General features: G+C 34.3%; 1 protein-coding gene across 8 annotated transcripts in view; it reads left to right on the forward strand.

Annotated features, from left to right (window-relative positions):
- The first annotated feature begins 3,250 nt into the window (after nt 1–3,250).
- The window catches only part of LOC145685819 (leukocyte elastase inhibitor-like), a 58,097-nt gene continuing 34,942 nt past the window's right edge, over nt 3,251–26,405 (forward strand). For 4 of the 8 annotated variants that reach the window (XR_014131488.1, XR_014131487.1, XM_081758392.1 and 1 more), the window contains exons 1-7: nt 3,252–3,395; nt 10,556–10,636; nt 11,603–11,718; nt 13,163–13,345; nt 14,440–14,653; nt 15,182–15,402; nt 17,214–17,393. Coding sequence is in view for 6 of the 8 variants with exons in the window: in XM_081758392.1 (XP_081614518.1) it covers nt 10,615–10,636; nt 11,603–11,718; nt 13,163–13,345; nt 14,440–14,653; nt 15,182–15,402; nt 17,214–17,393 (936 nt within the window). In the remaining 2 variants the exon portion in view is untranslated. Of the gene's footprint in view, nt 3,396–10,555; nt 10,637–11,602; nt 11,719–13,162; nt 13,346–14,439; nt 14,654–15,181; nt 15,403–17,213; nt 17,394–26,405 lie in introns of all 8 variants that reach the window. The other 4 variants (XM_081758394.1, XM_081758395.1, XM_081758396.1 and 1 more) reach the window with 2 other exon arrangements.

Below are 26,405 nucleotides of genomic sequence, written 5' to 3' on the forward strand. Positions count from 1 at the left end.
CGGCATTCCCAACATTAAAGTTATTTTTATTAGTTTGTCCCCAATTTGTGATGTATATTTCCCACGTCCGCAATCTTCCTTTTGTTCACCTACCGCGGCGCCAAAGTTATTTCTATCAGTCTGGCGGTATTCTGTAATGTTTACCAAACGTGTCAACGGTCTTCCTTTGTATTTGAATTCAAGTTTTAGCAAGGCTCTGCAAGCACACATCATCACTCCTACCCAACCGGGTTTCAAAAAGCGCGGGAAAAGTTCAGTTCATGTCTTAAGTTCATCAGCAACAGACGTACGGAAACCACGCTTTGTATATGCACCATCATAGTGTATCATACCGTACACAAAGTTTTGCCACGTTCACAACATAGTTGCTTTTAGGAGTATGCTCTGGCATACGAACCATTAAAATAATTACGAAAAAATAAAAAATACGATCCAACAAATTGAAAAGTCACGCATGAATAAATATTTCCCTCCCATCATACAGTATTCAACTCCAATGATAAGGGTCCCGGGTTCGATTCCAGTGCGTATCACACATTATAAGTGTTCTCACCTTCTTATTTTTAACAATCATCATCTCCTTTAGCCTAACAGGTGGGACTCAAATATTTCATTTTCTTTTTTATTCTATCACATATTGTTCAACATGTTATACATGTGAACGAATAAAATATTCTCTCAAAATGACGTAATACAAAATGACGTATCAACAGATTTAATTCAAATTTCCATTATTTTTAAAAATACCCAGTATAAAGTCTCTAAAAAGAGGACACGACCTTTTACATGTCAGCACAACTAAAAACAGAAATATAACAACTTTCCAAATCCATGTCATCAACCCCTAATGACCTACCAATCCGTTTGACAACATCCATTAAGGAAACATGTTAGAACATCATTATTACGTAAAGTACCGCTAACATTTTTGCTTTTCGGGTGTAGAAGTTCGTCTCCAACTACTGGTGGCCATTACAGTTTCCGTGGTGGCCAAGTTTTTATCATATTTTTAATAATTTTTCGTGATAAAGATATATTAAATATCATGATATTTTAATGATTTTTTGTAAATATGTCGAAGTCCTAAAGGTTAATATTTGTGTGGAGTTTGGTGTCGGTGGCCATTATAGTTTCCGTGGTGGCCAATTTTTTATCATATTTTTAATAGTTTTTCGTGATAAAGATATATTAAATATCACGATATTTTAATGATTTTTTGTAAATATGCCGGCGTCCTGGAGGTTGATATTTGTGTGGAGTTTGGTGTCGGTGGTCATTATAGTTTCCGTGGTGGCCAAGTTTTTATCATATTTTCAATAGTTTTTCGTGATAAAGATATATTAAATATCACGATATTTTAATGATTTTTTGTAAATATGTCGGGGTGCTGGACGTTGATATTTGTGTGGAGTTTGGTGTCGATAGCTGTTGTAGTTTTGCCGGTGGCCTGAGAAATGTGTTGGTCAGTAAATTAGACACACCCGAAGTTTTTGATTAACCATTCCTCTGTTAGGATACACCATCTCGCTAATATATGGAATAGAAACAACTGCTAAAAACAGACAAGCAATCATAATTGGAATGAACAAGTCTATAGTTGTTAAAATTATTTGAAAATTCGTTATTAAAATGTTTTTAAATTTAGAAACTATAAAAATTTATAGTTGTACTAGCACCAATTACCCGCTTCGCTGGGTTAAATTAAGAAAAAATAGTGATAGGTTTCGTTAGTCAGTCACTTTTTATTATTAATAAAGCCCTTTTTGATATTGGTCATTTTCGATTATTTTTATATACCGCCTCCCTTCCCCATGTTGCGGGCCACGGCATCAAAAATTTCATTGTTCATCTCAGTGACCCTGGAAATTGTGAATTTGACACTGATATTGGCCATTTCACTCACTTTTATATATATTCCCTCTCCCCAAGTTGTGAGGCGAAATTTGGATTTAAACGACATCAGAAGTGTCACTGTTCATCTCAACAACCCCAGAAACTATGAATTCAAAACTAATATAGGTGATTTTCGATCATATTTAAATGTATCTTCCCTGCCCCACCTTTAAGCTACAATGTCAAAATGATATGACAAAAACCATCTCAGGTTTAAACTTCATCTAGGTTACAAATTTGATAGAAATTGGTCGGGTGGTTCAAGAGTTATTAAGTTTTATTCATTTCCATATATTTCCCCTCCTCTCATCTCTCGCTCCTAATATCTACCGTCAAAGTGATATGATAAAAAAAAACACTCCAGGCACGAACCTCATCTATGTTGAAAATTTGATCGAGATTGGTCGTTAGGTTCAAGACATATTAAGTTTCATTTATATTTTTTTAATTCCCTTCTTCCCCCTCCTCTAAGTTCTACCGTCAAAAACACTCCCAGGCCACAATCGCTTCCATGTAAAAAATTTGATCAAGATCGGTCGGTCGGTTTAAGAGATTAAAGTCACTTTCAATTTTATAATATAGATTAAATATACCTAGTTACAATAATTCGCATATATCGTAACTATTATATATAGCATTAGATAGGACAAATAATGCATAAACGGTTGGACTGTTCTTTACTTTTGTAAAAATGATTGATTCGATTCTAACCTGGAGGTGATTTAAGAACTCTGGCTCAGAAGCAAGAAATCTTTGAAATGAAATGAAATCTTTCAGTTTAACATCCCACGATTATGGCCTTTTAGATTAAAGGAGACGATGATTAAGACAAGTGAATGATGATAATAAAATTGGTGGAATGAGAAAGTTGGAGGAAACGCAAGTTACCCAAGAAAACCCAGGAATACAATGTTGTTCACCGCAACCTTACTTGATAGGGGATCGAACCAGGGATCCAAGGCACCAGAGAAGCGCTCTACCACCGAGGCACCTTGTCTCCTTACTTTGACGCAAGAAAATTTAACAAATTCCAATTTGTAATTCTATAAGGAAAAATGATTTGTTAATACAATTATTAGTTATTTCCGGGTTCACAGTGTTTATGAGAAATTTATAGCTGTAGTTAAATACATCTGAAACATACCATATAATTTACGCACGAGTAAATACTTTAGAAAAGTGTTCTACAAATTTTCCTGAAATTACTGCAGGGAACAAAGCGGAGGGTGATGTAACATATTCGATTTTCTTCTTTTGGCAATGCAAATGTCAATCATAAAACACCGTAGGGATTTCCTTATTTATGATAAGCGTTAATGATCATTGGTTTTCTCTTTATTACTAGTAAATGGCTGGTCATCCATGGCCTTGCCTCAAGGCGTCACGAGGAAATACCACCGATATTGGTGGAGTGACGCACACTATTTACGTCCGTCAAGGTCATAAAAGAAGCCTTCGCTGAACCATTTGTTCATTCCAGCCTGGAGTGGAGTACGAAACAGGTAAGCACGTCAGTATTGCATTTGTGTTAGTTGACAGGGTACTGGAACTAAATTATTATCCATCTTCATGCTGTTTTTTTCTGCATTTCTAATTAGAATTAAAAGTTTTTAACTTGTTTATTTTAAATGGGTACGTTTAAGCAAAGATTTCAAGTCATCTCAATACATTTCTTCTTCTTCTTCTTATATTTTTTTAAAGAAAAGCAAATTAGTGTTTACAAGTAATTCTTTCACTTCAGGGGCGCCGCCAGTCTTCTCAATATGGGTGTTTTAGACCTTAAACACGTGACACCTGTGGACTCTTCGTGCTTTTTTGTTTTTCTCTTCTGTAGGGAGGGAGGGAAAGCAAGAAACAAAAAGGAGAATTCTCCCTTAAGAACATTTTAATACGATTATGGCTTCTAGAGGCTGCGGTGGCTCAGCCGTAGGTTGTTCACCTCTGGTACATGGATCCCTGGTTCGATGTCAGCTCGCTTCAAGTGAACTTTGTGGTGGACAAACACCATGCGCCTGGCTTTTCTCATTGTTTTCCCGTTTCCTCCTACTTTCTTCATTGTATCATTCCATTCATTTCTCATCATCACCGTCTCCTTTAGCCTAGCTGGCATAACTGTGGAACGTAAAGCTGAAAGATTTCATTTCAAAACTGGAGAATTATGGCTTTTAATCTAGTGAAGAGTAGGTTTTCACTGGGACACGAGCTGTGGTAACATTCAACAAAGCAACTGGAGGAGGGGCACGGTGGTTCAGTGGTTGAGTGCTTACCTCTGGTGCGTGGTTCGATTCCTGGGCAAGTAAACTGTGGTGGACAACATCGTGTGCATTGATTTTCTCGGGTTCTCCAGTTTTCTCCCATATTCTCATTCCACCAATTCTTCCATTGTCATACACTTGTCCCAATCATCCGTCCACTTAACCCAAAGGGTATGATCGTAGGACATTAAGCTGTATGATTTCTTTCAACAAAACAACTAATTAGATAAATCGATCTATGCCTTACTTTAAGGTGATGGTCTTATTTGTTTGAGTTTAGCATTGAAGCTATGAGACATTAACCTACTTAGTGAAGAATCACTGCGAATCAATCTTCTTCACTCAGAGGCGTACACAAAAGTTCGTCAAGGGGAGTTCAATTTCCTAAGTTCATATATTTTTTATATGTATCTTAATATAGCAAAAGTACACATCTTCCTCAAAGGATAGGTTAAAACTCCCTTGAGCACGCCACTGCTTCCACTACAACTAACTTGTAAGAGCATTTACTAGCATTATAATTAAAAGTATTAGCAGGAGTGCCCACAGGCGGGTTTTAGGGTGCAGGTTTTGCCCATGAGTGGTTTGGCGATGTGTGCTCAAACCCAAGGAAGATGTTCACCTTTGAGTATTAGTGTATATTATAAACATTGAATAAAATTATTTTAAAGTTGAGATTCTAAATTAAAACGTCTTAGATAATTTGTTTATAAAGAGTTATTGATTTGTGAAGAACGCTTAGCTTATTTGAAGTGTGTAATATAGGGCTACCCAAGTGAATGGAAAATGGAGAGGGGTCGAGGATAGCATTGAAGAGTCCTGATATTTGATTGGACAATTCTTTATTCAGCTGAATGTGTATTGTCCAAATGAATAATAGTGACGTAGGAGGAAATTAGTTTAAACCTATTGGGGTGACCGCAGGTGCGTCATTTGCGAGAGAGCAGGAGGGGCAATTGCCCCTCCCTAAATTTGAGAAATACATATCGTATAATCAATTGTAAAGTGATATACTATTAGAAAACGTAAAATTCTTATATGAGTGCAGTTAATTTGGTTATTTATTAATTCATAAGAGCTCACCAAAATACCACTGGGAGTTCTCTCTCCACCACTGCTGGGGCCGCGGTGACTCAGTGGTAAAGCGTTCACTTCTGGTGCTTGGGGTCCCGGGTTCGATCCCAGCTCCCGCCAAGTGAACTTTGTGGTGGTCAAACACCGTGTGCGTGGGTTTCCTCGGCGTTTTCCAGTTTCCTCCCACTTTCCTCATTCCACCAGTTCATTCTTTACTCATCATCACCGTCTCCTTTAGCCTAACCGGTATAAGCGTGGGACGTAAAACTCAGATTTAATTTTTTTCTCCACCACTGCTACTTTGGGTTTCCACCATGACTCCCTTGTGTATATGTCACTAACAAGAACTATTTTTCGTTGATTAGCAAGCAGTTTCAGTTCCGTAGAAACTGGTTCTTTACAATCAAATCTCTACATTCTCGTCTAGTGCTAGCGCGGACGCCTTTGGTGCACAGGGTCCCATGTTCGTTTCCTGGTGAAAGAGCCTTCAAATTTGAATGCATTATAATCAGTAGTCGAAGTGAGACGGTATGCGGTGGTATGCCATCCCGCCTCTGGTTTTTCATTAATGAGGACATTCCGTCTCTGGTTTTTCAGTGATCAAGACAATATTTAAATAGCCGGTATGTTAAGTCAAAATCATAATAAAACATACCGCCTCTGCTTTTTTTCCACTTCGAACACTGATTATAATGGTTCGGATTCCATCTTAAACTTTAGGTCCACTTCTTATATAGACACGGTGTTGAAAGGGGCGCTAAATTTTAATCTAACTAACCTTCATGGTAAAAAATACAAAGCAACTTGGCAATAGCTATGCAGAATAAATAAAAGAAGTTAAATTTTCATAGGTGTGCCATTGGCGCCAAAAACTAAAAATGATTTGAAAACTGTTCTAGAAGCAGTTTCCCTATAAAGGAGGGGGAAGAAGTCAGATAAATGACTTGAGAGCTAAGCCTTTGACTTTTTTTCTTTTCTTCATTCAATTTTAATTTTCTGAAGTTTGAAATTCCTCCCGTAAATTTGTCTGAGCACCCATGAAATCTTTGGGCGCCTTTGCTAGACCGTGATTATTTCAGATTTCTCCCGGGGGTGGGGGATTTCAACACACTGGGGGTTAAATGTACGAAATTAATGAAAATCTGTATTGAAGACAATATGAGATATTGTCACCACCTGAAATCATCAATCTTGCTAGAGCATAAAAATCTGTATATTTTCTTTTTGTTCTGTTCAATCTGCAATAGCGAAGTGGGTCTTGAAATAGTTCAAGGCATTGTTTCAACTTGACCTATTTGTTATTAAAATACGAGCGAAGATGGAACTTCCGATAGCCAGATAGGACCCTGATTTGACATCTTGATGTGTCTTAGTATATTAATAAAATGTCTAAAAATTAAACAATGACGGTATTTAATAATAATTCTGAACTCTCTCAAGACAAGTGTTTCCGCACTCTTAATGTAAGTGCAGGATGTGGGAATAAATTTCCTTTTATAAGAGGAACTATTTCCTGAATATATGAGAGAATTTGTTATTGAAGGTCTTCTACGGGAAATTTGACATGTCACTTCTCTATTTATAAGGAATACGACATCATTTTAAAATAATTGTGGTGAAAGCGAAGTTATATTTTGATTTGTGTCGAACATACAGAACATGAATATTATAAACTGATTAAATAATGTTTCAAGGAACCGATTAGCATGGGCATAATAATGAGAGGTAAGAATAATTACAGAAAATATCTAGTTGTAGTGATCAAGTTATAAGAAAAGGACATGTTTCTCACCCAAGGCGACCAGACATCCCATTCTAGCTGGGACAGTCCCTTTTTTTCATCCGTTGTCCCATTTTTTTCTGATCCTTAAACGGGACACCTAAATCTCTCGTTTTAAGCAAAAATGATCCAGTTGTCCCGTAATTACTATTCAAAATATAAAGGGTCAATGCAAATTCTATACTCTTCCGTACCAACATTCATTGGGAAGGTTCAGTCGTGTCTGGAACTTCTGAATGTTCAAGTGGAAATTGAGTGGGAGTTCTGAGTGTTCAAGTAGTTAATTACTTGTGTAGTATGTAAACTGAAAACACTGCTGAGTCCGAAAATTGAATCTGGAAGTCAGATATTAATCCCTCTCCCTCACCGATTCGTATGTGTCCCGTTTTTGCATGTAAAAATTATGGTCACCTTGTTCTCACCCCCGTTCATTTTCTTACGATTAGTAGGAGGGTCTTCGACATTGACGGAGGTTAAGGCCCAGGACCGGCTCTGCTATATGTGCAACACGTGCATTTGCAGGGAGCGGCAACTTCCGAGGGGCGGCAAAATTTGGTATAACTATATTATTTAAAATAAATATTTCTGGTTGGGAACAGACTTCATGATGATAGTAATTATATTTCTAAGCTGACCTATTTGAGCACTACATTCATAAGTCATGTTTAGGTCACATTAATTTAACGTCACATGGACAATGATAAAGCAAATGGTCAACAAATCCCAACATGAATTGCTTAATTGTTGTCAAATACAAGAACTCATTTCTCGAACAGTAGCGAATACCTGTTCCATTTAGTCATCACAGTTTTGATATGATAATAATCTTGTCCTTATCACAAACAAGTTCCTTACTATTGAAGGTAAAAACAAGATTTAAAAAAAATTAACAGATGTAGAAGAAAATCAAGAAATGAAGATAAAAGAGCTAGCTGCACTGGAATTGTAAACTGATATATTGAGATTGAAGCTCGCTATTGAATTCCAAAAGAAGGATTACAATCTTTCTTCAGATGTGTTTGCTTTATTTTTCACTAACATAATAGACTATTATTTAAAGGAAAAAACGCACAACCAGATTGTATTTGTAGTGCTTATGCCTTTCTGAGTGCGAGTGCCCCTTCCCTCTCCTTTGTTGTTTATGATAGGGCATCATTTTCAAAATCGTTGCTTTTAAGATTTGTTCTTTCTAGAGAAGAGGGGGAGGAAATTGTTTAGGGCCGGCAAATCGCCTACGGCTCTGTTAAGGTCTCACCTATCAATCTTATTCTTTTAAAATTCATATTACTATATAGATCCACATTACTATAAAGAATGTGTAATATTCTGAGGCTTTCTATTTTTTTTAAATAAATATTTATAATAGTTTCAGTAGTAAAGAAGCTACTCAGGTCTGGAGCTGACGCGGGTGCTTGGGAGATGGGGGACAGTTGCTCTAACCCTCCCCGCTGGTCTAGTTGTTAGCGCGTGCGTCTTTGATGTACGTCATCCCGGATTCACTTCCCGGTAGAAGAGCCTTTGGAATTTTAATTGTCCCTGGTTCGATTTATGGCCAAGTATGTTTGTGGTGGACAACATTGTCTCTGTAGGTTTTATTTGGTATTCCAATTTCCTCCCAGATTCTCATTCCACCAGTTTTTCCATCTTCACTCATTTGCCTAAATCATGTCTCCCTTAGCCTAACAGACATAATCATGGGATTTTAGACTGAAAGATTTGGAATTTTAACTGTATTCGATGTTTGTGTTTCTGTCCTTAAGTTAATGGATGAAATAAGAAAATAACGGTAATTAGGGAAATTAAGTTACTGAGGAACGATTGGTTAAAAAGTTAACTTTAAAAAAGTGGTTGAGTTCTCACTTCTGCTGCGAAAGGTCTTTAGTTCGATCCCGTTCGATGAGTTTGCGATGGACTAAAGTCTTCGTACATTTTTTTCGGGGTTCTCCCTTTTCCTCCCACAATCCAATTCCTTATTAGATTCCATCATTTTTTTCGAAAAGCATTCACTTTTATTATTGGTTATTCGTCTCCATCAGATTTCAGGACACAACATTGCGAATTTAAATTAAGGATTTCACTTAACTTTTCAATACCTGGAACCAATGGCGTATGAAGTTAGTCAATGGGGAGGTTCAAGCTCCCAAGCCCATATAATGTAACATGTTTGAATATGTATCGTAATATAAAATATTTTTTGTGTAATATCTTACTCAAAGAGGGGGTGCGGTGACTACTTAAACCTCCTTGCTTACGCCACTGCCTGGAACTATTGAATGCTTAACGTGCATTTCCTGGATTGTCATGCTGATATGGATCAGACATAAGGGCAATTATCCGTGTATTTTTTATTTTATTTTCTTTTTACAGTATAGTCATTTTTTGTCCACTTTTCGTATGGCAAAGCTTCTTTGTGTGGGAAGGGAAGGTGGAACCATTTTCTGGATCTATGTGTATTTTTAAAACACTATACAATTAGTGCTTTAGTTGGAAACAATTCGTCAACTGTTTGACGAAGGGTCGTATCTCAAAATCTCACTTTTTCAGACAGACATAAATAAATGATAATTACGTAGACAGGAAAGCAGTTGAATATGTAATAACTTGTCATCTGTTCCAGGTAATAATTATGTGGAATACATAACCAATTATTGCATATTTAACTTTTTTCTACTCTGTGGAATTGCATCTCTTTCTTTGTCTGAAAAAGTAAGATTTTGAGATACGACCCTTCGTCAAACAGTTGACGAATTGTTCCGCAAAATCAATTTTAATATTTTGGAGAGCTTATCATTGCCTATACCTTTTTGGTTCCAAGATCATCTTTTTTATTCTTGTTTTTTTTCTTTTTTCCTTCTTTTTCTTCTTCTTCTTCTTCTTCTTCTTCTTCTTCTTCTTATTATTATTATTATTATTATTATTATTATTATTATTATTATTATTATTATTATTATTATTATTATTAATCTCTCCGACTGGTTTAATGGCTAGCGGATGTACTTTGGTGTACGGGGTCCCACGTTCGATTCCCAATGGGAAATCACACAAAAATAATAATTTTACAATCCTTCACTTTCATTAGACCCTAATCATTCGTCTCATTCAACCCAAGGATCATAACCGTGGGACGTTACCCTACAAAAAGAGTAATTTTAATTATATTAGTATTATTAGTTTATGTTCAAGCTACTTCGTTGTTTTACTATTGAAAATATTATCACAGTTTATTCACCGATCAGCCTTACTTTACTATAAATCTGACTAAGATGATAGATTATCGAATTACTTTTGTGGTTTGATATTGATGCATCTTTTCTTTAACTACCACTTTATAGTAACTGTAAAGTTTCTTGAGAATTATATATTGAATTCCTATTTATGATTACAGTAAACTTTTGACCCTGACTGTATATTTTTGTTTCCTTCTTTTTCAATAAAAACTTAGTTCACTAATCACTATCAGCAAACTCAGTACTAATTTAAAAGAGAATGCGTATCTAGGTAATCAATTCTTTTACGGTGAGCGATTACTCATATTTTTCTGTTTTATTTTCAGGAATTTCTTTTCTTTAAATAAATTACTTTTATAATTACTTATCTGAAGTCAGTAGCAAGATGATCCGTATTCTGTTTCTAGGTAAGCTAGTTATTTTTTTTAATAATTAAGTTTATTTTTAAGATACAAAGTAAAACTTAATGCAAGATCTAACGTAAGAATGTTTTTTTTGAATGAAATAGCCTTTAACAAAGTTTGAACATGGAGGTACTAACTGTGATGTTTTAAAATTATTTCTGAGAATTGTTTCTGTTGAACATGGTTTCTCAACCTGGGGGTCGCGAAGATAAGCGAAAGACATAAATATAATTATAATCTAATACCGGATATTACTTAAAGTGACAGCCTCATAAAATTAAAATACTCAATAACTTTTTAAACAAGTGTCTGTTTTTTTTAAAAAAAAACAAAATTAAAAATTACTTTATTTTTTTTTTATCATACGACCCAACATTAGAGGAGTTATGAAGTTTTAAAATTTTTAAACGGTCTCCATTTTGAAACAGTATGACGGATCGGATTCGATATTTGTAATATGAATAAAAACTGACCAAATATGGTATTAATAAATTTACTTTTAGGGAAGTTACTGTATTCACTATATACAAGAAATGGATTCTACTATTATAGAAATAGATGGATATCGTGAGATCTCCTCAATAGGTATATTAAAAATCCCAGACAAGCTTATTACAAACCAGAAATTATAAAGGGCTAGCTGGCAAGAGGATGTGATGAAATGGGGTTCATGATAGGAATTAGATTGAGAACCACTGCTCTAGAACATAGAACATGCTAAAAAAATTTGCATTAACACATTTAGTGTCTAGTGTATGGACCTCAAACTATACCTGGTATAAGACAGTAGAAAATTAACATTAAAATGAAGTAGGTATTATATTGTTCTTAATATTCATAAAATCTTAATGATACATTCTGATACTTGTTTGCTTCAAACATGGGTTTCAGAGGTAATATCTTGTTATTCTAAATGTGGATCTTGATTTCTTTTGACAATATTTTAATTACTTATGTTCACTCTTTCAGCTCTTTCTGTACTCATAGCACAGACAACAGTTGAATGTATACCAATTGCTCCAGAAGAAGTGGCTGCAAGACAGTTACGCGATGGTGCTAACTCTTTCGCTATTAGTTTGTTAAAGGTGAGTGAAAATTTAAACTATATATGTATGTATAATATTGTGGGTATATATATCACCCACACTGGTCTGCCGTATTGACATACTTACAAGTAAGCTTTGGCTAGATGTAAAACTTGACCTATATTCGGCACAGTTGGACTTTTTGACATCGCAAGATTAACATAAATTCATCCTTTTTAAATAATTATGATTCGTAACATGATTTTAAATTTTTCAATATGGCAGAGTAGTTTTCCAAGCTACTTTACAATTACTACTATACTTTATTTTGATTATGTGTGTCCCATTTGTATCTTCCATTATGCTGTAACTTATTGCATCATTTTGAAATATATCGACTAAATTGTTGGATTGAAAAGCAGCAGGGGTGGTAATAATCATATTTTCGTTTTTGATCTGTAATTTGGTTTCCTGTGTTTAAATTACGAACATAGAATATGTGTTTATTTGCTACTTTAAAAGGGAATTGAGAAAGATATTTACTTAGACTTTCCGTAAGACCTTTTGGAAAACAAAAACCTTCAGAATTTTTCTCATAGCTTGGCTAGAATGTGACTAGTATAGTCCGGTATAGTTCTGTATCTATTGATGCTCTTATTGAGAAAAAAAAATAATCATAGCATTTACCCTTTAAAAATTAATTAATCTAAAAACGAGATATAGTCGAAATATTGTGATATTAAAACATATAAAAAGAACCGTTCCAAATATTTTATCAAAAGTCCTTAAAACCTTCATTCAACAGCTATTCAGCTTTCGCACATCTTCATGCTATCTATAATCTCCGATATCCCCAAAATATTCAAATTCGGCATCTGCCGCTACCTGATCCTATGTTTATTATCATTTTAGACTACCCTTTATTTTCCATTTGTTTATATCCTTATGATGTACATATCTTGTGTATTGTGTAAATAATTCTTATTATAATTCAGTTTTTGTTGTTCCAACTATATTTTTTATTCATTTCTAATTATTATTAAATGAGTGAATATGAATAACGCAAAATATTATGGACTCAATAGAAATTATTCATATGCATTTGAGAAGTAATTAAGGGAGCATAGTCTCTCCGTGGAGAGCTCATCTCTAGTGCAAGAGCTCTTTCACGTAATCCCAGGTCATGTGAGTTTGTGGTGAAAAACTATAATTTTCTCGGGGTTCTCTGGTTTACTCCAATTTCTTTATTCTGCAGATTCTTTCAAGAATCTTAGCTTTCGTTAACCACTCGTCTCCTGTAGCCTAAAGAGCATATCGTGGGATATTTAAGGATTCATTTAGAAGTAATTAAGACGAAATCTCACTATATCTATGTAATAAATGGTTATTTATTTATTCATGGAAGAAACTATCAACTTTAAGTATCAACCATTAGTTTAAAATTTCGTGTTTTAAAGAATATAGAATCATATTAATGGAGCAATTAATTTATTGTTGATTGTAGGAACTATCCTCAAAGGAAAAGGGAAATATGGTAGTCTCTCCATGGAGTTTGACAACTGCTTTGCTGATGTTGAATGAAGGTGCCAGAGGAAGTTCTAGAGCTGAACTAGAAAAAACTTTTTCACTTTCAAATGACATCCAAGCAACAAGATTAGGATACACCAAAGTTCTCTCTGACATTTTGGTAAGTACCTTTATATTTTCTAATATTATTTAATCTATATTGCAAACTTAGATGCTTAAGCTTAAACAGAAATTCAATATACAGTATTCTCTTTATAAGATTAATATGTTCTCAAAGTATTCCTTATCTTCTTACGTAGTAAATTTTCGAGTTAGTGACTTTCTCCAAGAATAAGTTTTTCACTTTGGTTTCAATAACAATATTCACAGTAGTGCTATTCAGCCGGTTCTAACCGGTTCGCTAGAACTGGTTGCTAAAAGATTTCGACTTCGCAGAACAGTTTGTTATACTCAGTCATAACAGTACATATTACTCAGTTATATCCAGGACAGTAAATTTTAGTATCACAATCTTTGTTTTTTAGAAATTCTTACAGCTACAGGGTTAAACATATGATTTCTCATAAAAAAGTATAAGTATTATTTCTTAATCTCAAATACTCAAAAATCAAGAATGTGAACTGGGTTCACATGAGTGTAGTGGTCAGGGTTATTTATATTTGAAACGCATACATACCATTATCAACAATTGTCGATCCGTTACTGGATTAATCTTTCCAATACTTGCTGACAACCATTTAATCTTGGATAATTCTTTTGTAATATATTTACAGTGCATACAGTAATTTCGTCACACCACTTATTATTAGGATGCTGTATAGGTATCCACTTGTCATTTGTAGTATTCAGTAAAAGATTTGCTTTCGTCTATCTTTTGTAGTTTATTTCCTAAGCGAATTATATCTACCTATACATTTACTCCCCCCCCCTCTCTCTCTCTCTCTATATATATATATATATATATATTATATATATATATATATATATTATATATATATATATATATATTATATAGATAGATAGATCCAGGGGGCAATCGCCCCCCTCCCTAGAAGAGGAAACTTTTTTATTTTATATATAAATAAAGCCCATTCCAGAGTTTGGAGCTCTTAAAAGTAGTTCTAAGTAGCAGTATTACAACCCCCCCCCCAGAAGTCCGTCCTGGATACGCCCCTATACGGAACAGATCGTTAAAAAGTTAGAATAATACCACTTATATTCATAATCTAAAACTTTTTTTTTTTTTAATTCCAGAATAATAATTCTACAAATGTTTTGGACATTGCAAATGCATTGTTTCCTGATGATGGCTTTCGTCCTTTGGAAGAATATGTTAATGTAATTACAAGGACCTATAATGGTACAGTACAAGAAGTTAACTACGCAAATATTAACCAAGCAGTAGACACAATAAACCACTGGGGAGAAGAAAATACAAAAGGTCTCATTAAGGAAGTAGTGTCCACAGGTAAGTTATTTGTCTCTATATTACACATTCACTCATTTACTTTCCTAGTATGAAAAATGAAATCTTTGAGTTTTACGTCCCACGATTATGCCGACTAGGCTAAAGGAGACGGTGATGATGAGAAATAAATGAAATGGTGGAATGAAGTGGGAGGAAACGGGAGAACCCCGAAAAAACCCATGCACCAGAGGTGGACGCTCTACGACTGAGCCACCGCAGCCCAGCCATTATTCTAGTTTTGTAACACACACATATATAAATAAATAATATAGCTTTAGTTCCAAGATTTCCATTTGAGTATAATTTATTACCATGTTCATGTTGTTAGCATATACCTAGGTATTTTTTCACTATTATTAGAAGCACTGGAAATCCATATGTATTGTTTGTATTTATGCAACTGTGCTTTATATATATATATATATATATATATATATATATATATATATATATATATATATATATATACTGTATATTTGTTACTAAAATAAAATGTGCTTACCGAAACAAAAATGTGCTTATTTTCAGATTCAGTGTCTCCAGACACTGCCCTAGTATTGGCTAATGCTGTATACTTTAAAGGTCAGTGGAGTCATCCATTTAATTCTAGCTTTACAACTGAAGAAAATTTCTATCCAAATGGCTATCAAGGAGAGCCAGTCAAAGTTAAAATGATGAAGCAAGAACGCAAATTGAAATATGCAGATATTCCTGAAATGGAATGTCAAGCTCTGATGCTTCCTTACAATGTAAGTTTGTGACTTCTTTCTTTTTTAAAACCTGTAAATACTACGCGGAGTCTGTTAAACTCTGCTTTTCGCCGTAACTTCCCGTTCGATCTCCTTTTCCGATTGTCGCTTCCTGTACCTTCTTGGTTATATTTACTGTGTATGCAAAAATTAACATCGCGTCGTTAGTTTGTCCGCAATCTATTGTTTGGAGTCTGACACTCTGTGTAGTACTAATGTGACAAACAAACATGCGTAATACTTAAGGGTTGAGTTTCTCTAAAGAACTGTGTTCCTTTATTGCAATATTCTATGCTATTTGTTATGGTCATAGTTACACACAAGAAATGGTGTTGAAACTCGAATATTATTCCTTTCGAGTCTTTGAAAAATTTTCTTTAGAATTAATAGGACTTTTACATAAACTTTTAATTAAAGGTAATACCCATACCTGTCACCGTCATAATAAATTTTAGTTACTAAACATTTTCGTTTCTTCTCTTTATTCTACATCTATTGGTACGTCGAACAGTTTGACAATAGGAAGGGATCAAATTTAATAACTTTGTAATGTGAATTATTAGATATGGTGCTTGGTTAGATTGCAACTACGTGAGGCAACGGTTATCTCCTTATATGCCTATGATCAGTAAATTAGTTTGTAGTTTTAACTTGTTTTTAAAGCTTCATAATTATATTAAATAAATTTACAATACCGATCAGAATGCAAATTACTTAGTTCATGTAATATAATAGTCTCATCGTATACAATCGTAGTAAACCTGGTAAAGGGGAAAATGAATAATTAACATATTTACAAAGTAATTTGATGATTTACTGTGTACAAAATGGCTAAAAAACCTGAGAAATTCATGTACTTAAAGAACTGAGTTGATGCTTTACACTTCCTCATATGCTTGCATATTTTACTAAAGATCTTGATCCTTTGTACAATAAAATTACAATTTGGAATAATTATTATATATATATATTTTGTATAGTAATGTGATTGTAGAAAAGACATTTCCTGCACCCGTGTACAGAAATTAGATAAAAATCAATACTGATCTATTTTACTAACGTTAGAACATTAAGAGTCTATTAATTATCGCTCTATAGTGATACAACTGCAAGGTCTTCATAGAACACTATTTGGCATCAAAAATCTATTCAAAATGACATACCATGAATAACTTCGGGAATCATAACTTTTACAGTTTCCAATGAAACTCTTCATTTCTATTCTTTTTTTAAAAAGAAATTATTAGTATTATTACTGTATTGGTATTTTTCTTTATTTTATTAGAGACAATGAGAATTTAATTTTATTCAGCAAACTAAATTCAGCCTTCATTTATTCTTCAATATAACGTTTCAAACAAAATAGGTTTGTAAAAAAAACCGCTATAAATACAAGAATGCTAACCACACTATCAAATACAGATATGATTTATTACGTGATATACAGTGATAACATTTTTACTTTTATATGCAGGTAATTTATAGAATTAAATAACGTTTGAAGGCCTTTCTTACTCAGTATTACTTTTTTTTAAAAAAGTACGAAATTGTTAATTCCAAATTTAAAGTAAGAAACTAAAAGTTTTATTTTTAATGTAAACAAAATAATAATAATATAGTAATTATATTTAAATTTTGTTTTCTTGGATTAAGAACTTCAGAAGCTTTTACCTTCGCTCACAAAACATGATCTCTTTATTTTTAATTTTCGAAACTTGTATCTCAATTGTAAGCAAGATTTTGTGATTACATGAAGAAATCAATTTTGAAATTCAAAATTTATTTATTACTTTAATTCTTTACTGTTTTAGAATGACAAATTCTACATGTTGGTGTTGCTGCCTTACGAAAATTCTACTGTTCAGAATGTGATCTCCAAATTTACAACTATTGACAACATCTTGAATAATATGTACGAAAGAAATGTAAGAGTTTCTTTACCTCGCTTTAAAATTGAAAGCAAATGGGATCTCGTAGAGCCACTTCAAGAGGTAAGTTGATAGATTTATAAGCAGTCACGTTGCAGTTTGTAAGAATCCAATACTTACATTCTACCATATACAGAATATCACTTGTAAGGGATTGGGGAACTAATAGTACATAATATTTTTATTTTAATTATGGATTTCTTGAAAGTGTTAAATGTACATGACTCTTCTGAAGATAATGACAGAATAAAATTTCAGTAACTAAAGAAAATTGTGACCAACATAAATTGTGACAATATGATAGAATGGATTTGGGAAGTAATAGAAAATACTAGAGGTTTACTTCTAGGTAATATGTATATAACTCATATTTCGCTATTTTTTTCTCTCTACATGGAATGTTATCCAGAATCGAGAGTATGGGAAAGTCCGGATCAAAGATAGGTCTGTACATAAACAAAAGAAACTTGAAGCGGGAAAGAAAAAAAAAAAGCATGTATTACCTAAAACTATTGAAAAGGAAGATGAAATTGAGGCAATGCGGATTAGTGGGGGATCAGAATGTCCACTTCATTAGTCTACGAGTGTGATTTATTTTATATATATATATATATATATATATATATATATATATATATATATATATATATATATATATATAATATTAGGGTGGTCCAAAAACATATGAAAAAACTAAAGTTTTGAATTCACTAATGGGTCACTTGTTATTTTATTTCTACCAGTCACATGCATTCATGAGGAAAAAATCCCCAATGTAGGACTATATTTAGAGGTCGCTCAATCTTGCACAATATTTAACCACTTAACTTAAAACCACGAATATATTCGTGCAAGGGAAAAGATCTGAATGTGATTACAAATTGAAACGACGATTCCTTACGTTGCGCTCTATGCATCTGAATACATGGGTGTCCGATAGATGTGGGTAACGTTCATTTAGATAGTTTTGGCTAGTATTTTGTGTTGGAGGCCATTACTTAATAACAAAGTGATGCTTTTTCTCTCTGAAATAATGGTATTTTTTTGCAAAAAAGAATACAATAATTCGCAATTGATTGAATGGAATATTTACTTATAATGTAAATTTTTGGTCTCGAAGGGGGGGGGGGTCCGGATCGCCGGACCCCTCTTCCTTGGCTACGTGCCTGATCATAACGAAAAATTTATGAATGCAGCATTTGCGGCGATGAAAAGGCATTTATGGTATCTGTCTGAATACCTAATTCCTCTTTCACTTTTTGATCCCCGCGTGTCAGATTCAACAAAGCAAGCGATAGCCAACAATATGGTAGTCAAACCTGAAAAGAAGGAAGATATGGGAAGAGCAGATGGGAACAATTTCACGACGGCAGCTCAGCTGGAATCCTATGCTACAAGGCGCTCCACCATATTCTTCAATGTACTTCTGAACGATGGTGAAGAACAGGCAAAATCTTTCCTTCAAAAAGATTCTTCGTCTTAGATAATAAATGAAGTATACCAAAAAAATGAATACAAGTGTTGGAAACCTGGCTGTTGTAAATGATTGTGCTGAAAGAGCTGTTGCCCTTATTCAAGCTTACAACAGTTCTATAACGAAAGATGAGGCCCAGAAACAATATTTGGTTCGTATTGTTGCTCTACACAGTAAGAAAATCAAAGACTTTAAGGAGGCTACACTAAAAAAAATATTAAATTATGAACAAAAACATTTTTAGATGTGATTTAATAACGAACAGATGCAGTATGAAAGTGAATATGGAATATGATATAATTTTATTACGTTGTAACGAATATTACCTAGGTACACCTTGTCTCAAAAAGGTTGAGCGCATTCTTTATTGGTGTTTTGAGGCAATAATTTTCTAAGTCCAGCTTCGGGTATCTTCGGGAAAAAGTAAGCCAGGTTCGAACCTCCAAGCCAGCCTTTGCAATCGGGAAAAAGTTTGCAGATGTGTTTTTCTTCTTTTCAATATAATAGGACTTGTTACCAAGTGTTTAAAAAAGCAACATTGATTGAAATACTTAATGATACAATATTTCGAAATTTTTTTTTTTTTAATGTCAGCACATGCTTGTTTGTCATTTAGCTCTCCATACGTAATGGAACATTTAAAGACGTTAAAGAATCTTTCCATACGTAAAAGAATGCTCAAAGTTAAGAAATATAACATAATTATCGCCTGAGTAGACCTACTAAAATAAAAGTCAAAGTAGAATAGAAACAGCGTTTGTAATGGATATGAATGTCATAATTATCTTGAGATCCATTATACATCGCTAGAAGCAGAGTTCTGGAAGTCCTTGTGCTAGCTCATTGGTAAGCTGTCGGATTTCAAATCATAAGGTTGTGAGTTCGAATCCCGTCTAAGTTAATCTTTTTTTTTAAATTATATTTTCCGCAATGCATGAAAAATTATATAAAATAATTACATTAGAATACATAAGTTGTGTATATATAACATAATCATTGCAGAACATAGTAATTATTATGTTTAAAATATAACATCTGAGATAATTTTCACAGTAGGTCGGTATTATATATGAGGATGTAAATACAAGTTAAGAAACTCGTTCAATAGCAATAAATAAATCATGTAGTGTATTTATTTGCAGCTATTTGTCATATAGAGGGTAATTCTCAACATTCATAATACAGAATGCCATTTATGTTCTTGAAAAGGTATTCGATGCATAAACAGAAGGTATAAACAGATAATCCAAAGTCGGAACGCTCGCAAAAAAAAATTCATGAACCCCAAAGGTCACGTGAGCAGACTGGAATTGTCCTTATGAAGCATGCCACAGCAGAAAGTCTTTACATAGATTTTCAATTCAATTCCTGATATATGCTTTTGCAATGTGGAAGTGCCTTGAGTCGCCCTCTCTCGCTCGCTCGCTCGCTCACTCTCTATTTATACAGAATATAAAAGTGGATTTATGTGTGCATTTCAACATAATTCTGATATATCTAGAGCAATTTTAACTATATTTCTTACAGTCTGGAAAAAGAGTACTGTCGGGATACATATCAAAAATGCTAGAAACGGGTCGATATTAGTATCGAATCCATAGTTTCGTGGTCGCTTAGGTGAATAGTTCTACTTTCAATTCAAGTCCAATTAAGCTCCCATTAGTACCCAGGGTGGTTACGTAGCGACATAAAGATATCGAAATCATTCGATATTAGAATCGAATCGTAAGTTTTCAGCGCCGCTAACAGTGCAGCATTTCCCATTAGTCCACATTAATCCACATTTCACATTGGTCCCATTGCCTAGAGGGCAACATATTTGCAGAGAGCAAAGTTTAAAACTTGAATAATATTTTATTTTTTTCCGTATGAAAAAGTTATAAATCAAGAGCAAATATACTATTTCACGAACAATCCTCTTTTACTATTCTAATATGTTTAATAATAGCGTAAGAAATCTAATAGTAATTCAGAACATGTTTCACAGTTGTTATTTTTTGTTACATAGTTGTAGCTGTAGCATGTAGTGAGTGGAATTTAACTGTAATAAATTCACTAATTAACCATATTCGAATTAAGTTTTATTTTTAAGTTCGGGATGAAGGGGCGGAGAAATATGTAGTTATTGGGGGCACCGAGCTTTTCTACATTTTACTTTCAAGATCTCCATTTTTCTTTTGTCATTTGTTCTTAATAAAAAAGTTCAGTCACTTTTGGATTGTCATAGGATAGTAGGAGTTGGATTTTGGGATGCAGCCTGTGAGATTCTAGAGGAGCTAACTGCTTGAAAAAATATTTTTGAATCATCTGTAACATATGAAATAAGGATATGCATCATAAAAAATTGAAAGTAACTATGTCTGCGTAATCATCACGGTCAAATTGCAAAGTCAAATGAATTGACGTTTGGTATATAATCAGGCTCCAATCCCAACTGGGAAGTTATCATACGCGTGTCACTTTCATTATAATACATATCCTTAGGGGGAGTAGAAGTCCGATTTTTTGCGAAAAATTTAGTATCTCACAAGCCGTTCAACTGAGAGCTGAAATTCAGCATATAACTCTTTATTTAAAATAAAGAGAATATGTTCTGGCATTTTTTAAAATTATCTTTTATGAGCGGGGGGACGGGGGTGCACTTTCTATATATTGGAAATTGGTAGTGGGTTGATTTGTAAAAATAATCGAAAACGATTGATATTAGTTGAGAAACAGATTGAGTAATGCAAACTAAAGTTCTTTTTGAATTTTATACCCACTGCTTTCTATTTATAATTGTTGAAGCTGGTGTTTAATATATGGAGCGTTCCGAGCATAAGGCAATCAAGCCATAAAGTTAGAGAAAAATGGCCATAAAATTTGTAGTCTAAACTTAATTACATGGGCATTTTCAATTAGTACGGCGTGCTTAATTATATAGAAAATTAGTTTCTCTCTCTCTCTCTCTCTTTTTTTTTTTTTTTTTTTTTTTTTTTTACGTTGGTCTACTTTTCCTTGATTTGAAACTTTCAAACTTCACCCTATTTTCTACTAAAATGTGTCTGTAAGGCAACAAAGAAATAATTATATATGATAAATTTAAATTCATTTTAATTTGGAAGATGAGAAACACTTTGCCATTATACAATATCGTAAAGGTCAGACCCACCAGTATTGTAACAGAGAGGTGCTTGAGCCATTAACGGTAGAAATTCAAACTCCGATAAGTGATAATTTCACAGTCTTGTTTTATTACAAGTGTAACCTCTTTATTTAATGGAGAGCAGGGGCGGATCCAGGACCGACTTCTGGGAGGGGCGGTGGGTTGTCATACTGCTACTTTTAAGGGCTTCAAACTTTGGGATGGGTTTTATTTATATATGTAAAATAAGAAAGTTTCCTCTTCTGGGGGGGGCGATCGCCCCCCCTGAATCCGCCCCTGATGGAGAGGAGGACGTGGGCCATCGGTCAGAGTTGATGTCGATGGATTTTGGTGGGTCGGAGTTGGTCACAATGGTTCAGAGTGGTTCATAGTTGGTGGTGGGTCAGAGTGGATCACGATGGTTGATGGATCAGAGTGGGCCAATGGGGCATTTGGGTGGTGGGTGATAGTGGGTCATGATGGGTCGTGGATCAAATTTTCATTGACCCACACCATCTCTGGTTAAAATTGTACTAAAGATAAGAGGCACCGAAGATGCATGTCGGCTATTATGCTCAAATTTTGCGCATGGATAGTACTCCACCAGAAAGCAATAAATCTGAAACGGTTCACGGTATGACCTCCTAGAATTCGAGATGTAGGGGTTTGTCTGATTGGCTAAATTAAGGCGTCAATGATTTATCCTTCAACAACCAAGCTTTTTATGATCGTTTCCGTGAGGAAGTCAGAAGAACACGTGCCTAGTAATCGTAATATTGATAGTTTGCGTCCACCCCGGGTATTTGTTTTGTGTGTTTTTTTTTTTTTTTTTTGATTCACCTAAATATAAACAAATCACACATATAGGCATTTTGACATATTTTGGGAGAGTAATTTTGTGGTTCGTTGGCGTTTCATCGCGTCTCTGCTGCTGGTAGTAAAGTTTTCAAAATGGAACTTGGGCCACCACGGATCGTCGCTGCGGGGCCACCAATTTCTGGCGAGAGGTCAATAGTTGATCATCTGTAGTCCACCGACGCTTACAGCTTAGAGTAATGAACGATGTCTTTGCCTTGTAGAGTTCATGACTACCGACGTCGGCAGTCAACTAGCTTTTAGTATTCCTTTACTAACCATCTATTGTTCATGTTTGTACACGGTGTTGTCATAATAATAATAATAATAATAATAATAATAATAATTATTATTATTATTATTATTATTATTATTATTATTATTATTATTTATAGTAATAGTAGTATAATTGATGATAGAATAATTATTGTCTATGTATTGTCTAGGTAGGACTACACACAGGATTTGGCTCGTTTTGGTTCGACTTGACTCTAATCCGAGTCGAGTTGGAAGACATTTTTCGCGCCGAGTCCAAGAGTAGACCTCAAAGATGTCTGTTTCGAGTCGAGTCTAGTTTCAAAGAAAAATCGTTCGTGCCCATCCCTACTAATGAGAGCTTAATCGGAGTTAAGCGAAATTGAAAGTCTCACTATTTATCTAAGCGACCCCGAAAACTATGAATCTAATATCGATCATTTTCTAGCAATCTTTTATATGTATCCCCCTCCCATTCACCATAGGTAACCCGACAGCACTCTTTTTGAAACCATAAGAAATGTGGTTAAAATTACTCTAGGCCAGTGGTTCTCAATCTAATTCCTATCACGATCCCCTTTTATCACACGCTCTTGCCAACGACCCTTTTATAATATGTTTTATAATAAGCTAGTGTGGGATTTTTAACATACCTATTTCTATAATAGTAGAATCCATTTTTTTGTTTATAGTGAACAGTGCCATGGGAAATCAGCGCCCGGGGCGAGAGTATAGTACGATGTCACCGTATATATGAGTGACGTCGACAGACTAGCTACGAAGCGCCACCATGGTTGGCACGAAGCTCAATAACATTTTCAAAATAAACCCTACCTTTCCTTAATTTTGAGCACATTTTATTACGTTTTTCCTTCTATTTTACACATGTGCACATGCACTTTCCTAACATGAGTAACACACTTCCTCCGAAATTTGTGGCCCCTTTTTTCGGCGCCCGGCACTGACAGTGGATACAGTAACTGTAATATCTATATTCCCAACGACGAAGGTGCTGGTTCAAGATGGATGTTAAACTCCTTCATTGAAGAGGCCATTAACGTATCCGATCTAAGCCCACAACTTCTTGACCAAATAATAGAATGATCATGCGACAAGTCTTTGCAACTGTTTTTTTGTAACGAAGACTTGGACAAGTTCTGCCTGATGAGGAGAGAAGAATATCCTGGTCTGGGCATTGCTGCTTTAAAAGTAATAATTCCATTTGCTATATCGTACTTGTGCGAAAGTGTTTTTTTTTTTTTTTATGGTAAACATTAAAACAAAGATAAGAAATCGCTTATCAGTTGAAAATGGCTTGATAATGTTCGTCATGAAGATTGAACCGGACATTGCTGCACTAGTGAAATTACACCAATCTTAGGTGTTTCATTAGGTTTTAATTTTAATTGTATTTCAATGTGCAGATTTTGTTGCATGTGTATTTTTCTAGTATTTCTATATACAGTTCTTATTAGTTTTATATCATACCTCTTTGATTTAAATTCATTTTTAAACAACTCTACTAACTAACTAACTCTATGGCCTATGGAACCCGGAGGTTTAATGCCGCGTTCACAAAAGCTCTACACTGACTTCTATCCTTAGCTAATTGGATCCAGTTTCTACTTTGTATTCTTATCTCAGCGAGATCCATCTTAATATTGTCCTCCCATCTGCGCCTAGGTCTTCCTAATGGTCGTTTTCCGATTGATCTTCCAGTCAAGATTTTGAAAGCATTTCTACTTGCTTCCATTCTAGCTACATGACCTGCCCACCTAAGCCTTCTAGACTTGACGACCCTAACAATGTTGAGTAAACCGTATAAATTATGTAGTTCCTCGTTATGAAGTTTCCGTTCCCCATTCCCGTTCCTCTTGGGTCCGAATATTCGTCTAAGGATCTTGTTCTCAAATACTTTCAGTCTATGTTCTTCCCTCAGATTAAGCGACCATGTTTCGCAACCATACAGAACAACAGGCATGATTATCGTTTTGTATATTTTAAGCTTCAAATTTCTCGACAGAATTCGCGACGACAAGATACTTTGAACCGAATAGTAACACGAATTCTACACCCTTTGATAATGTTCAGTATATCAGAACAAAATTAAAAGTAATATTTAAAAATAATTTCTGGTATTAGATTCTAACTATATTTATATCTTCCGCCTATCTTCGCGATCCCCTAGGGGCCGCGACTTCCAGGTTGAGAAACCCTGCTCTAGGCATACATGAGTTATGTTGGAACATACATACATACACTTTTATGTGTATAAATGCAGATAAGAAAGAGTTGAGAGAAAGCGATTAAGGAATTACCGCTCTCAATCTCTTCACTTTACTTTTGCGATTCGCGAATTTCTTACGTGACAGTTTGGGGCTAGCTAGTTTTTTTTGTCTTGGACCACGATCCGATTTTCGATATGCTCTACCTAAATGCTGTAATGCGAATATTGAGAAGTTATCTGCGATGAAAGTAGCTGCAAATAAATACATTACATAACTTATTTATTGCTATTACACGATTTTTTAAATTTGTATTCAATATTCACACATAACACACCGACGTTCTGTCAATACCTCAGATGTTATATTTTAAAGATAAGAATTACTTATGTCGTGAAATGATATGAATATATATATTCAACTGATATATACAACTGATGATATGAATATATATATTCAACTGATATATACAACTGATGAATTGTAATGTAACTATTTTACATAATTTTCATGCATTGAGGAAAGTAGAATATCATAAAAGAATTTCACCTGAACGGGTATCGAACTCACGATTTTAACGCTCGGTGGTGTACCACTGAGCTAACATGACCGCTTTTCGGAAGTTGCTTCTGAAATATAACTGAGCTCATACGTAAATGCTCTTTTCCGTATGGAAATCACAATGACGAAACGAGAGTGGGAATACATAGTCTCGAAATATTGTATCATTAAGTATTTCAATGTTACTTTTTTCTACACTTAATACCATTTCAACATGTCTTATTATATTTAACAGAAGGAAAAACATATCTGTACATCGTTTCCCGATTACTAAGGTTGGCTTTGGAGGTTCGAACCAGCAGCTTTAGTTTACTGTTTTCCGAAGATACCCGAAGTTGGACTTCGAAAGAGTTTGTCTCAAAACAGCTATTATCATATCGCTCAATCTGTTTGGTATATGGTATATGTTTTTATACGTGTAAAGTCAGTATAACAATTCATTCTTTAAACAGCTTTTCGTATGTATTAATATTCCTTTTTAAAAACTGTTTTTTATATCATTATTACGGCGCACCATTTTCAGATTTCTTTCGCGAGTCGTTGACCAAGTCGTTCCCCACTAGCGTTGCCAGACTCACAGC

Source organism: Thermobia domestica, chromosome 5 (assembly GCF_964235325.1).
Source record: "Thermobia domestica chromosome 5, izTheDome1.hap1.1, whole genome shotgun sequence".
Classification (NCBI taxonomy): Eukaryota; Metazoa; Arthropoda; class Insecta; order Zygentoma; family Lepismatidae; genus Thermobia; species Thermobia domestica.